This window comes from Podarcis liolepis (genome assembly GCF_965112155.1).
Source record: "Podarcis liolepis genome assembly, chromosome: 1".
Lineage (NCBI taxonomy): Eukaryota > Metazoa > Chordata > Lepidosauria > Squamata > Lacertidae > Podarcis > Podarcis liolepis.
The window spans coordinates 62,799,398-62,815,515 of NC_139554.1; the positions used below are offsets into that span (position 1 = coordinate 62,799,398).

The 16,118-nt window shown below is 42.3% G+C and overlaps 1 protein-coding gene across 1 annotated transcript in view; it reads right to left on the minus strand.

Annotated features, from left to right (window-relative positions):
• Window positions 1-15,895, minus strand: part of LGR4 (leucine rich repeat containing G protein-coupled receptor 4) — an 84,806-nt gene extending 68,911 nt beyond the window's left edge. The window contains exon 1 of the mRNA XM_083463492.1: window positions 14,034-15,895. Within this exon, the coding sequence (XP_083319618.1) occupies window positions 14,034-14,218 (185 nt within the window). The 5' untranslated portion in view covers window positions 14,219-15,895. The remainder of the gene's footprint in view (window positions 1-14,033) is intronic.
• Window positions 15,896-16,118: the final 223 nt, after the last annotated feature.

Below are 16,118 nucleotides of genomic sequence, written 5' to 3' on the forward strand. Positions count from 1 at the left end.
TGCAACATTAAAACAAGAAGAGGACCGTTATCAAGACTCACAAGAGAAAAATAACCCAAACATGCAGATAACAGAAACACTGAAATGATGTATCCCTAACAAATGTTCAAATAACCACAAAGACCATTTTATGTTTTTACAGTGAGAGTGAATGAATATTTGCCTATTTCCTTACTGCCACCACATCCGAATGAACTCCATCAGATTTCCTGATTTTTTCTAAGTGCTTCAATTCCTTCTCATAAGCACTCTTCTCCAATAAAGGACATGGAATCTGATCAGAAGAGAATTCTCACACTCACATTAACATATATTTATTCATCTGATTAAGAATTGAAGGGTCCAGCAGCTTATTTCCAACAGTGCCCCAACAATATGCCTCTCCACAAGCTGTGCATGAGTGCCACCAACCATCTTCCACTATTTTCTACTCCCCACTGCTGCTAACTGAAAATCTGAAGTTCACTGCCTCTTAATAGGGAGGCTCTCTCTATTTACTCTCACAGCTGTTAAGAGCTATCCTCCATGAATTTGTCCTAATGTTCTTTAAAATCACCTAATGTAAGCAGCAATCTCATACTGCAGCATCTAATTTAATACCTGAGTTGTGTGTTGTGTGAAGTGCTTTGATGGCCCTCAGTCTACTGCCAATCAGTTTCACTGAGTGACCTCAAGTTACAACTCACTGGGAGAGGCAGCTCACTCCACACTAATTTTCTAAACCCCTGGACTCATCTTTTTTTCCCCTAAACAAAAAGAGCCTAGATCCTTTAGCTTTTTGTTTATAAGGAAGGAGCAACAGCACCTTCACCATTTTAATCTGCTTTTCACAGCTCTAACACATCCTTTTTGAGACAGGTTGACATTTTATCCAGAGCAGCTCCTTCATAGGTCTGTCCAAAGCCACTGTGAGGCTGGCTGTTTTATTTTCAGTTCACTCCCTTGCCTCCTCCACCACTGTCAAACACAGAGATGACAATTCCTACTTCGTCACTGCTAGTTTAGATCCTCCTCCACCACCGGATTAATTTCAGGGGCAGTAATTCATATTTTATAGTTGAACTTGTAAAATATTAGGTCTATAAGAAGGTCTTCTGCTAGTAACATTATAGTTAATAATTTAACCCCTTCACCCATTTTATTCTTTCAGTTATTAGTATTCATTGTCTTTAGTTGATGGAGCTTAATTTGTCATTAAAGTCAAAGGAAAGCTTTCAACAAAAAGTGGACAGATGCAACAGATGCAAAGCTAGAATTTTAAAAGGTACAGTATATTGAGCAATGATCACGCATTAGTTCTGTGTCAGATACCATTCAAAAAGAATCTTGAGATGACCCAAGTTTATCTTCTGGTTTCTGCTCAAAAAACAGGCCTATGCACTGTAAAAAGTAAAACAATTTATCTACTTGCACTTTGACGTGCTTTCGAACTGCTAGGTTGGCAGGAGCAGGGCAACACTGAACATTGCTGAATTACAACTTATTACTAAACTGAAAAGTATGGAGAGACCTGGTTTTAATAGAGATACTGAATACTTGTCTCACTACACGTGCTAAACCTGTGTTTGGTCATCTGCATACTATCCCTTGCTTTTTCCTGTAGGACTAATTGCAGTCGTTAACAGTCACAGGTTTACCATACCCATTGAGTCAATCACCCATCTCCTACTACCCTTCTGAGAAAAACCCCACCCCACCCTCCCACTATATATAAGTGTCTGGTGACTTCTGTTTCAGTGTATCTGAACAAGTGTGCATGCACACGAAAGCTTATACCCAGAACAAACTTAGTTGGTCTCTAAGGTGCTACTGGACATTTATTATTATTATTTCGACTGCGTCAGACCAACACGGCTACCTACCTGAATCTAGAACCAATGTTCAACACTGTTACATCAGCAGATTAGTACAAACATAACTCTCTCATAATGCTAGTTCTGTAAAATATTAACAGTTTAGTCAACATTAGCACAAGCTTAATAAAAAAATAAATCAAACTTTTTAACACCAACAGGAGTGAGACCAAATAAAGGGAGATAGGAAACACATCCAAGTTGCCAGCTGCTGCATTCTTCAGTTAGAATAGTGTCCTCACTTCACGTCATAATACCCAAGCATGAGATTATGATCTCAACAGGCAAGATTCTCCATAGAGGTCATAGGAATTTGAAATTAATTCAAAGAACACAAGTCTTAAATGCCCAGAACTGTACTGTGCCATTCCAACTCCCACTGAGTATGTTCTGGTTATAATGGAGAACATATTAACTATATGAACATGCAATCTTTTCACAGCATTTTCTAAAAGGAACCACATGCGAATACATTGCAGGTTTCTATCACCTGCTGTATTTGCTGTCTTTATTTTTATTCAATATCATTTTATTTGTGTGTGTGTGTGTGTGTGCGTGCGCGTGTGTGTGCGCATGCTCATGCTTATATTCCAAAATGCAAAAGGCAAAGTTAAGAGCTGTTCTGCCTTGAACAAAAGTCGTATTTATTACGTTGTCATATACTCTTCTACCAAGGAGCTTAGTAAGTTGTCTTAGTCCCTCACACGCATGGATAAACTGGAAGACTTTCCATCCACCATACAATGAGTTTCACTGCTGAATGAAGGGAGATTTGAATCTGGTATCTCACAAAGAAATCTAACATAGGAGCCAATGCACCACACTGGCTCTTTATAGATTTTTCTTTCCCATAAGTTCACCTTATTCATTAAAATATGTGAAGGGAACCCATGCACATGGTCCACCTACATGATTGCATGGCTCTCAGTCACCTTTTTGCATGCATGCATTGAGTGTGGATGTCTAAGCCAGGGAAGCATATACACAGAAGCTTCACAATTGGCATCCCAATTGTGCATGGTTCCAGCTCCCATACAGGGCTGTTGCAGTCTTCCCCAGCTCAAAGCATCCATACCTTAACATGTAGACATCCTGGGGGGCACAGGGAGGTGGTGTCTTTCAACATGTGGACGCATTTTCTACAATTAATGCAGAAATCTCACTCTGGTACCAAACATCTGGCCTTCAGAGTTCCAGGTTTATATGCACTTAAATCTACCGGTATATCAGCAAGGTACATGCATACATTTCAGATCCTATACCATATGTTTACATTGCTAAACTTTAATAAGTATACATATATCCTAAACATAATTAAATACCATTTATACCTGTTAAAATTCTGGCTTTATGATGCTCGTGTTTTGGCCTACTTCATGAGTTTGTTAAACAACAAAACAAAACCTATGCAAGAAACAACAAGGATCTTGACAGCTCAAATATTTTGTTAAGGGTTTATGGTAGCAATGCCATTTTGTTGCATTAGCAAGAAGGAAGCATGTTAGCAAGGAGGAGGTATTGCACTTTCCACTTTCTTTTGTGCAATACCTACTTAGCCCCTTTGTGTGTGTTAATGGAAAGGCAATATAAATTAATTCCCCAATAACAATATTGCTTGGCTTCCTTTCTGTAGCCCCCATGGAGACACAAGACCATAAGTTTTCACACTATGAAATCTTTCTCTAGACACAGAATGCAACAAAAAAACCCAACCCCTAAGTCAACTGTAGTCCTTTAAAACAAACTATTTCAGAAGTAAATGAAAAACTTCAGCTCATCCATTGTCTTTAAATCCAAACTGCAGATCAGCATTACTGATAAAATGTACAGAGCATTAAATACTGAGCTCCTCAAAACAGTTGTAGAAATTGCATCATTCAAATAATAATATGCTACAGCAAGAGTAGAGGCCTATGGCCATCGTTTAGGCTAATTATCTCACCCCAGTGCCAACTCTTATCCTCTTACGGAGCTCCTAAATAATGTATATATCACCACTCCATCCATCCACTTCTCCAGTCCTTTGCCCATTCTCAAGACTCCTTTTTAATTCATTCCCCTCATTCCTGGGTGTGTATCCATCTTGGGAGTCTTTGTCCAAGTATTCCTTCCGAAAACCATTCATTCCCAATACTGAATCATAATTTAAAAGATGCCATGTTGATGTATTAGCCTGAAGAAAGATATGGAAGATCTTTTATACAAGCCACAATGGAGCAGCTCAGCCAGTGGCCTTTCTGCTTGCCCTGTCCCTCTGTGAAGAGAAGTTCAGCCAAATACTTATTTTAGCACATTTCAAAATAGTTAATTTCCAGATTTATAATTATACATACAAGGATATTTGGGTTACCATGCAACCAGCGTGCATAATTTCACTGAGTTCAGTAAAATCAATTTGCCATTAACGTCAAGTCCGCAACCTCAAAAATCAATTTTTAAAGTGGCATATATAATTCCTTGCACAAATCTACACAGACTCAACATAAAAAATACTCTGATGTGCTTAACAAGCTTAAAGCGTTTTCACTTCCAAATGCAGCCATGTCTATAAATCAAAAAATGCCCACAACATTTTAGGTGTCATGTTTAACAGTTCAGCTAGAATTTCAGCTGCTGAAATGTATTAAACAATATTGCTCCGCGGTAGCCCATTAATGTTCATGAATAACTTGAGTTTGCTTAAGTACCAGAATGCAGAATAACCAAAGACATGCCAACTGTGACACAACTAAAAACAAACTGGTATTGATCTATAATCCACAGCAGACAAACACAGACACCAAATGGAGATTTCCAAAAAGGGATCAACTTTTTTAAAAATTAAAATAAAAACACAAGTTCATCTTTCACAGATGCCTTGCTCAGATCAATGGGAGAAATATGCTGACACTATCACCTGTTCAAAAACAGATCCTTTCTTTTTGTTTCCTTAAACATATGTCAAAGCAAAGTTATGTGCCTCACAGATATGCATCTGTAGTCTGTACTATATATTGCAATGTTACCATGACACCATAACAATTTAAAGCTATGTTCTTTTTAAAATATGGGGTTTTGATGTTGTTCTAAATAAGAAGTGGTTTTGAATTCTGGAATACCATGCATCTTTCCTATTATTTTCCTCAGGTTTTTAAAATATCATTATTTCAAAGGCAACTAAAAGTAGAGGGAAAGCTTATCGTCAAAAGGATCTGTCTGAGTGTGCACGCATCAACACAGCGAGAACTGAATGTGAGCCAATTGTCAGATGAGATCGCATAACTGTCTAAATACTATAACCAAACTGTACATACCATCACAGAAGGCCTGATGTTCAAAAGTGTTGAGTTATATGTAACTTCCACATAAATTAATATTTGTTGTAGGATCCAAGCACATATGAAACCTCACATCAGCTGATTTACCATGTACACCACAGGCCATCTCAGCATGTTTTAATTATTCCAGTCAGATGTTAATATACTTAATGAACCGTAACTTAAGCCACATAAGGATGATTCAGAAGTGTGGTCAATGACCCAACAAGAGCTGCATCAGGCTCTCCTAACAGGCAGTTTCACACATTTTCATAACGAGAACAACATTAGTAAACAAGCCATGTCATGGGTCATTAACCTCTGGCCTTTATTAATTACTAAATTCACATAGCTGCTTAATGAAACATCCCTAGCGCTTGCATAGTTCACAAGATAGCACCTACTTTTAATCAGTCTGGACTTCACGGACTTTTGCCAACTACTTTCACATTAACTTTTGTCAAGTCACACTGTACATGTCACTGAATTAATGCAAACTAGTGTGCAATTCATACCTCCAACAACATGACAAACCAAACTATGTTCAAATGCAAAATGCCAAGGCAACCAATCAGAAACACTTCCTTGATCAGTAACCAGTTTCATCTGCATGCATGAATGAAATGAACTGAAATGTTTTAGCTGAACTATATAATATAACCTAAAGACAGAGCTGGCGTACCTGGCGTGCTCTGGTACATGGGGTCACGAAAAGTCGGACACGACTAAACGACTAAACAACAAAGACAGAACTAGGCACATATGCTGCTTATATGTTAAATGGCTTATCACCGAATAAACTACCTCTTCTTTATGTACATGTAAGCATTAAAAAATGTAAGAATCTCCATTTCACCTACGCATATACTGACTAGAAACCACTTGGACCTCATCTCACCCCTCCACTTCTTACACCAAACCCAACATTTCAGGAACTTTTGCCATTTAAAAGATGTACTGGGGATATGTTTTTCCATTCTTTTCCATCCAAGCACTTTTTCTCCAGGTCGCAACCACATGTTTACCACCGCACACAAGGCTATTTTTCCTGCAGTGAAATAAAGACACCCTCATATCCAGACTAGACATAATTTTCTTACTTTTGAATAGGAATTCACAGGCAACCCAGCAAAAGTAAGGTGACTGAAGTGCACTTTATTGCCTGGATGAACAGACTAAGGAATAATTAATCCTCACCTGTTTGGCTCAGCATTGGGCATAGTGGGAGGCAAGGAAGCAGAATATTATCTATCATTCTGCCACTTCAGATAGTAAAGTCTTTCCAAAACAAAAACAAAAAGGTAGCAAAGCCATCCTAAAAAGACCAAGACAGTGCCTCACTATAACAGAAGTGTGGTGACTAAACTGACTCTCCAGATGTTGTTGCTGTTGGACTAACTCCCACCAGCCCCAGCCAGCATGGTAAATGCTCAAGGATGATGTGAGTTGTAGTCCAACAAAACCTGGAGGCCCACACGCTACCCCTCCCTACACTATAGCAAGACTTACTTATACCACAAATCAATTCACCCCAACCAAGTATCCTCCAAATGTTTTGGACTCTGATGTTAGCAATGCAGGATGCAGTTAACTGAGTCCCACAACATCTGAAGGGCAACATGTTGGGGAAGGCTGCCATGAATATATCTGATCAGAAGTGGCACAACTCTCTTAGGAAAACATTTATCTAATATCCTGTAACAATGTAGAAGTGGCATGGTTTTACAGAGTTCTATTTAGCTACAGAGAAACTAACAAGAATGTTGCTGAATATCTGCAACAAGAGTTTTCTTGCAGCAAATGCCACAGCGGTGACCAAGTTGGGCGAGGAGCACAAAACACTGGCAGACTGTCATTGGACTAGTGAACTTGTCAAACATATTTCATGGGCTTTCCCCCTGAAAACTAAAGCCATCAACCACAATCTCTGAAGTACAGACCAATGCCCTCTCCTAACTTTGTCAGCACACACTTTTATTCTTCTGAAAGGATCCCTATTCTATTATACAAAACAGTCACGAAGCCCCAAGTTAGATATGCTAAACCTGATTATTTTACAACAGGTACTTCCTAGAAGACTGATGAATGCTAGATGGAATGATTTACTTTCATGCACGACCACTCCACATTGCAAACCAGTCTCAGTACACCCTCCGCATAGCAAACAAAAAGAAAACTTTCCTGCAAAAATGAGCTCTGAAAGAAAGCAAAACTAAGTGTCAAATCCATTCTAAATTAAGGGTTCTGTTTGTTCATTTAATTTGCTCACTGATCTGCAATCGTCAAACCACACCCACAGGTTTTCTGCAACTGCAAATCACTTGAAAATTCTTACCGTTTTCTTAAAAAAGATCCGAGACCCACATGAACTAAAGCAGTTGGTTAAAGCATGCTGCTGATAACACCATGGTCACAGGTTTGATCCCCATATGGGACAGCTGCATATTCTTGCATTGCAGGGGGTTGGACTAGATGATCCTCAGGACCCCTCCAACTTTATTCTATGTTGGAAATACACTGAATATTTATTAAAGATAGAGTGCCTTGCATGTTACTGAAAAACACCTTTCAAACATAAACAATGCTCAGAATCAATATAAACATTTATGGTCATATTAAAAAGTGCAGCTAATGAGTCTTTTCTAAAGCTTAACTACTGAAAATAAAGGCTGTAATGCCACCCTTTTCACAAACCAAGACTAGAGCGAGGCAGTTTCAGTCTCCAGTCTTCCCTTATTGAAAAAATATTGCACTGTACCTAGAAGGCTTTTTAATTCTGTTCTTGTGCAACATCATGAAACAGATGTCATTCTCTTTTGCACACTCCTTTTCATTTAAGTGGGCATCTACAAAAATGCTTGATGAAAGACATTCCACAAAGAAGATACTCCACTAAGATTCCCTCTAGAACAAATACACGCAAAACTTGTACAAACAGGTCTCATTGGTGGAAGAATTTTTCCACTGTATTTCAGATAATGTTTAAATGGAAGCCTAATTAATTTCAGGTGAACTTTTGCCCAAAGTTAGTGTCTCTTCTATTATTAGAAACCAAGCGTGAAGACTTCACTTATTTTCTATTAAGCAGTAGCCAACATTTCTAATTGCTATTTAACCTATTTTAACTGAGCATAGCACTCTGGATTTCCATGTTCTGAAAGATAAACCTCTTGTACAATTTTCGGAAAGAAAATTATGGAGGCTAGAGTGAGGGAAGCTAAATGAAGACAACTGGTATGAAAGAAGCAAACCAAATGGAACACAGCAATTGTGGTTTTACTATACATAGGATGAGGAGAGAGAAAATATAAACCAATGTAAATAAACATGGCCAGGCCCTGTACAGCTGCACTAGAAGCACCACACAGGACATCTTGTTTGACAGGAATCCTAAAAACTAAAGAAAGCAAGAACAATGTTAAAGAACTGCAGCCTACTATAATGATTATCAAGGAAAAATGTATACTAGAACTGGATTATTTTATTCCTTGCTTCCAGATGAGGCTACTCACGCATGTTGTTTTTTATTATTATTCAAAGGGTAACTAATGTATCTAGATGCTAGGTCAGTCAATCATCCTGAATTGGATCAATTCCATTAAGGCTCTAGAACGCTTGTTGGATGATGCTCTCTCGCTATGGTGTCTCCTATGTACGTATTTGACTCTCTTTAGGTGGACTTCAAGCAATGGCATGGTGAATACACACCAATAAACACTAAGTGCCTGCAGTGAAGCACATCAGATTGTTGGCAACCTCCTTTCTATATCAACTGAGCATCAAAGAACCGTGATATTTTAAGCCATTACTCTGGCCTTTCACCTGAATAAAAAGGAAAACATGGTCAAGGCAAAGCATGGAGAAAATAAACAAATACTGTAAGAAAAGCTTTCCTTGCCTTAGGTAATAGTTATGATCAATTCAACTGAGTTATAATAGAATCATAGAATCTAAGAGTTGGAAGGGACCCAAGGCTCATCTAGTCAACCCCTTGCGATGCAGAAATCTCAGCTACAGCATCCACGACAGACGGCTATCCAACCTCTGCTTAAGAACCTCCAAAGAAGGAGAGTCCACCACCTCTCGTGGGAGTCTGTTCGACTGCCAAACAGCTCTGACTGTCAGAAAGTTTTTTTGAATGTTTAGCTGGAATCTCCTTTCTTGTAACTTGAAGCCTTTGCCTCGAGTCCTACCCTCAAGAGCAAGAGAAAACAAGCATGCTCATTAGTATAAGCTAGCGAAATTGTGGCAAAAGACACAATTGACTGTGTTAGCATAGTCAATGTGCTGGACATCACCTATCTTGCAACAATGCAATGTCATAATCTCAACAAACTTTGGGTAATGAAACCAGGTTTCCTGCGACCAAGCAATCCAAGAGATTCTTCAGTACATACAGTATTTTTAGTAACTGCTATAACTGCCAGTCATGCATCTTCATGTCCCATTAAACTGTTCTCTTTCCTACCACACCAGTGCCAGCCAGCCTGTAAGACTTGTATCTATCTTAACTATTATACTTCCCTTCTTTATACTTATTTTCAAATATTAATTTATATTATCACAAAATAACTTCATTTACAATAAGATATTAAGATAATTCAGTTTATAAACAGCCATTTGCCTGGTTATTTGTGGCCAGTAAGGAACACCTCAAGGCCTTTTGTAAATTGGGAGATAAGCAATTGCAGTATCAGAGTTGTTATTCTAGGTCACTGATATGCTACAAATGATTAATGTATGTGTGTGGGCAGATGGGCTGGTAAAATTGTTGCTGGTAGCAATTTTGTGACCTTATTTCCAAGGCTAATTTAAATATGTAAAGGTTTTCAATTCCTCAACTTGCTCAGAATAACCTTAACATGCAATTCACTTTCCATCATTTCCCCTTGCAGCCATTTAAGTTATTCCTATAACTAGAGAGAAAAAGAAAACCATGTGTGTCCATATTTGTTCAAAGTCCAGCATACATTCTGAACACAACATAAATGTTTGGCCCAGTTCAGATGTCATAAACACAATGCAACCTTCCCCTCCAACCCATATTTTAAAGGCTCTGGCATGTTCTGCAGGATCTCACACTCTCTCCTAAGGATCGCCTTCTCCACTTCTTGGTTTTCCATGGCTATAGTTTGTACTACCTATAGTTAGTTTGGCAAACAATATGCTGGTGGGGGAAAGGGGATTAAATAGGAGGGTGTCAAGGAGGAACTGGAGTTCACAAAAGAAAGTAGGAGAGTAAACAACACAAACTTGTGACACACTCATGAATCTCCAAATCATGGTTTGGATATAGTCTGTTGCATCACACCTGGCCTAGTGAAACTTCTAAAAGTGAATGTCAAAGTTCTAACACTGCAAAAGGGTTATACAGTGGTACCTCGGGTTAAGTACTTAATTCGATCCAGGGGTCTGTTCTTAACCTGAAGCACCACTTTAGCTAATGGGGCCTCCTGCTGCTGCCGCGCCACCGGAAAACAATTTTTTTTCTCATCCTGAAGCAAAGTTCTTAACTCGAGGTACTATTTCTGGGTTAGCGGAGTCTGTAACTTGAAGCGTCTGTAACCTGAAGCTTATGTAACCCGAGATACCACTGTAATAGTAATAATCTGTGGCAGTGGGCTAGAACAGAAATTAATCCAGAAACTGATAAGGATATACTGCTAAGAAAATTAGTATTTTAAAATTCCCATGGGGCAGCGACATTTATGCTGCCTGCTTGGTGCAGACAACATCTAAATGTATACCACAATATTCTTTGGGGGAAAAGCAGTGAAATTTCAGTAATATGAGACCTGACTGCAGCTCAAAGCAAGTGTTCATTATAGCTTTTCACTGTTAACCCCTCATGGAAAGGTGAGGCACACCCAACATGCCCTATTATGAGATTTGTGGGAAGCCTTGCTTAGCATTGCAACTTTCTAAGCCAGACATTTCAAGATACTATCACTCTGAAACCATCAAATTGTGAGACCCTTGCATGCTGCAAGTACTTCAGTGTCAAACTGCACAAGAACCTACAACAAAATGCAACAGTGTGGAGTGCTCCTCTGCAGCATGCCACCCACCCAGACATGTCCATTCTCGGGACTTTGTCCTCCTGTCCAAGTTTTATGTTTTTATTCAATAGACAAAAAATATTCCATAGTAACTGAGAATGCTGAGTCCCCACTGAGCTGCTCTGCCATCCCAACACCCTTTTAGGGTTTTTCCCCTCCCCCAACTTTTTGTGTACATTTTTGCAAACCTGGGGGTTCCCCTATGGGTAGCACTGTTGGGTCTGCATAACCCAAATCACCTGGCACTCACAGAATGAGTTTTGCCTTAGTATATAGGATTGCAGATCCAAGCTCTCTCTAACATCTCAAATGCACAAGCCAAACTAAGCAAGCATATACATATCCTTTAATATTTCACCAATATCCAGTTGAAAAAGCGTTTATGCTTGAAGCATACCTGCCTACATTTCCTATCTGAAGAGCAATCTGTACTATTTTGTGGAAATAACAGTCAGTGACTAAGTGAAAAACCGTAATAATTATAATGAAAAAAGGAGAGTATCTGCACAAGTACCTGTACCCTCTCTCCATGTTTAAAGTACACAGTACTCCTGATTTTTTTTAAAATGACACAGCCCTGCGCTAGCTACCTCATCTTACTCCAAACCTGTTCTCATATTCATAATCCTTATTTTATGCACTCCTACCTAATCCTCTTTGGTTTCATATACACAGCTATTTTTAATGTTAATCCCCACCACCTTCTCTTGGCCTTTAAACAATGCAACTCTGCTACATAATCCATTTCAAAATTAATTATTGATTCTTCTTGTCTGCCTCAAATCTTCTCAGCTGACAAATTCAGCATATAGCTTCCAACTATCTTTGAAACCAAACAGGACTTTGTTTCAGTGCTCCCTGAATATCTTATAATTTTATTTAAAGCACTGGATATTTGAATGCTCAAGCAAGCTTTAGGACCAAAAGCATAAAAATTTTAGGACATTCCTCAGAGCTTTTAAGACAAGTCTGCATACACAGCACCAGGTGTGATTAACCACACACCTTCGAACACCACACCCTTGAAATCCTAGATGCAGTACACACCTAGCATTGTTTTCTGAGGTATTTAGTTTTTCTTATAATGGCATTGTTAGATAGAAAGGCTGGGATTATTTGTACTGGAATCTCAGTTTTACTGCATCTGTTTTCAAATCCAAGCCCCAGTAACATGTCAGGATCAACTGATTTATAAAGAAAGGCAGGTGTCATTAGTCAACATGCCTGAATATTGCAGCACCAAAATATTTGTATGTTGGCTCTGCCTTAACCAAACCAGGTCTGCTTGGGAACATACCTGTAAATTTAGCAGACTGCTTTAGTTCATGCAACACAGACACTAACAGGTGCTTAAGCTCTACTTTTACCTCTCCATAAATCTCTTGGTATTTCCTTTCTCCAAGAGATATGTGGGTGAGAAAGTTAGCAGCTAGGAGCTATTGTCCCCCCCCCCTTTTATATTCAGGACATAGATCTTAACCAGAAGATCAACAAGGACTGCTGCAAGGGCCATCCCTCTTTTCCACAAGAGCCACAGCACAGTGGTACAGCATCTGCTTTGCATGAAGGCCCCAGGTCAAATCCCTGGTGTCTCCAGGTAAGGCTGAGAGAATTGTCTGAAATCCCAGAGAGCTGCTGCCTGTCAGTGTAGAGAATACTAAACTCAATGGACCAATGGTCAGAGTCTGTACAAGGCTACTTCCTATGTTCTGCTAGAAAAACTAAAAGGATGAGAATTGGAGAATGCGGCTAAGGCTGTGGTTACACTCCTGCTCATTCTGCATCCACAGTGTGCTCCCACCCGACTCGTTCTCCATGATCCGTATCTATCCAGTATCAGTCTTATGGTTCTTTATGAAATACTGTGTTTTGATGCGTTCCCCCCCCCCCAAGCGACAGATTCCATTTGAATAGAGGGGAAAAATGACCCACCTGCACTTTAAGTCAGTATTGTGTACGCAGCCTCAAAAAAGGGGGAGTGGCAAATCAGTAGCTAGGCTCAATTCAATTAAAACTTCCCTACTGGTTTGTAAAACAGGGCTTGGAATTTACAGCCCAGTCATATCTATGTTTACTTGGAAGTTCAATAAGAGAGGATGCCTAGGATTGACACCACACATACACACACATTTGAGTTACGGTAGGTGTGTGTTACGACATCCTTGTAGCCTATGTTCATGAATGCAAAATTAGTGAACTACCAACCGTTTCCCTCTAGCACTCAGAAACGTTCCCACCTGAATACCCACGGATGTGGTAGGAAAAGTTCGACCTTTTTTTAATAGACCTTTAGCCATCCTGAAAACGACACCCCGATTTTAAGTCTCGAGGTGTTCAGGGAGGCTGCCTGACACCAAGTTAAGTGGACATCGGAATCCGGATTACAATTTAAGCACTGGCATCCTAAGTACACTTACTTGCGAGGATGCCCCACTTAATTTACTTTGAAGGAGCACCCACAGGAAAAGGGCTGTGCAAAAAAAGAAAAAGAAAAAAGGAAGAAACCCGTATCTAATCTGCACGACCCCACGCGCGCTTCCGCGAAAGCAAGTCCCGTTGAATTCAATGGGACTCGCTTCCCAGGTAGGCGAAGGGTACGCGCAGCAGCTCTCGATTCGCCGCAGCGGGGCCGATCTGCACGCAGGTAAAGCTTCGCAGTCAGGCCTGGGGCAAAGAAGAAAGGAAAGAAAGAGGCTCCTTCCCGCCTCCGCCCCCCCCCCCCTCTCAGGCCAGGCTGCGAAAGCGCACACAACCTGTTTGGCAAGGTGAAGGCAAGCGCAACCACCAACTCCCCCCCCCTCCTTCGTCTTCCCTGCCCGACTTACAAGGTGTGGGTGAAGGCGCTGAGTCTCTCGGGCACGGCGGCGAGCCCTTTCCCGGAGCAGTCCACCCCGCCGTCCCCATCGCAGCTGCAGGAAAGCGGGCAGGGAGGAGGGGAAGCTCCTCGGCTGGGCCCAGGCAAGCTCGCGAAGCCCCAGGCGAAGAAGCCGAGCAGCGGCAGGCAGCGCATCGCGAGAGCCGCCCTCGGCGCCAAGACCTGCCCGCGGGCAACCCAGGGAGCCGCCGAGATGGGGTCTCCCCGTCGAGGGCGAAAGGGCCAAGTCCAGTCAGTCGCTCGCTCGCTCGCTTCCTTCTCCGCGGGCCCTTCTTCGCCTGAGCCGAGTCCTTGCTAACGCGGCCGGCTGGCTGCCTGGCTGCCCACCTCAGCGCTCCGCGTCAGCAGCAGCCGAGTCCTCTTTCCTTTCCCCTTCCTCCTCCCCTCAGCAAAATCCCCCCGACGCTTCAGCGGCTCCCCTTCCTTTCCGCTCCATGGAAAGGCGGCAGCTCGTCGTCAATCATTTCTCAAGCGAGCAGGTAAGGACGCGCCCCGCTGGGCTCTGCCATAGCAGCCTCGCCGAGCTCCCCTCCTGACGCCGCCGCCGCCGCGTGTAGCGCAGCCTCCCTGCTAGGAAGTGGACCTTGCAGCCATTCCAGCGCTCGCCCGCTGCGCTGCGCTTCGCCTGGCCAGCAGCCTGCCTGCCTTCTTTCGCCTTCTAGGGTTGCACACAATGCGGACGGCTACTGCGTGCGCTCCTCGCCAACCCCGGCGCCGGCGCCTGCCGCTGCTTGCTGCTGCGCTATGCAGAACGACGAGGTGTGTATGCTAATGAGGAGGACGCTGCCGCTCGCCCGCATTGGTGCAGAGAGAACCTCGGCCTGATAAATATGCAAATATTTCCACGCACGTTTCCAAAAAAAAATCTCGGCAACGTCCTCCGGGAGGGGGAAAAGCGGGCCTTCATTGGCAAGCGGAGCAGTGAGTGGGCGGGGAAAGAGGCGCTGAGTGACAAGGAGGGCGGGGCGGAGGGCGGCTTCGGGAAGAGAGCGGGGCTGCCCCGGCTAGCGGGTGGGGGGAGGCTAGGTTTCTTCGATCCACGGTAGAGCCGTGCGTTGCGTGCGCATTGCGTGACGCACGGCTGCTCGCGGAAGCTTCCGGCTCGCCCGGGATTCCGCCGTGAGAGGCGCGAGGGGAAGAGGTTTGCTCGTGCGCCCGGGCCTGGGCTGCAGGCTCCGGGTGAGCAGAGCGGCGTCTCCACGTACATCGAGGAGGCAGGGGGAGTTAAAAGGGCGCGCCAGTGGCCGAGTGCAAGCTGGAGGGGCTGGAAGCTGCAGTCGTCGGAATGGCCCCAATCCCGATAAAGACAGGCATTGCCCATTGCAAAGGCCTCCTGAGGAGTGGGGTGCCCAAGTTAGCTGCAGCTGCTGTCCGGTTCATTGGAAATGGGCTTGTGCTGCATGGGCTGCCTTCTCCGGACTATTGTGTATCTGATTAAAAGTACAACGCAGGATAAAACAATGTTTGCAGACACTTATGGAAGGAAGCTTATTGTGGAATAGGTGTTTCCCCGCCGATGTTTTATTTTCTTTCTGCAGCACCAACCCTGCCTTTTAATTTTTTTCTGTTGAATCCAGCTTTTCCATATTGTGAAATACTCCGGGAAGTAAAAGCAGCACACTGAACACTTGCAGTGGCTGCTAATGTGGAAGGTCATTAGTGCTGGGGGTGGGGGAGGTTGTGGTGTGTGGATATGTTTCCGTGGGCTCGCCTTGACTTTCATATGCTCAGTCTGTCCCTTTTGTTTCCAGCAGCTCCCAGTATTAAAGGAAAGAATCCTATTTCCACATATTGCCACATGCCCAGCAAAAAAAAAAGGGGGGAGACCCTGTTCTTTCAAAATCTCCACATGATATATGTGGGACATTTCCAGGGAGATCAAACTCACAGTACCTACACCAGGCTTTTAAAACAAGATGGTGGTGGTGCTAATGATGAAGGTCTTGCAGGAAACCTCTTACAAAACAAAGTGAAGATGAATATTGCCCACCCACTCCCCCTCAAAAAACACAAGCCTCCATTTTGCAACAGGTTA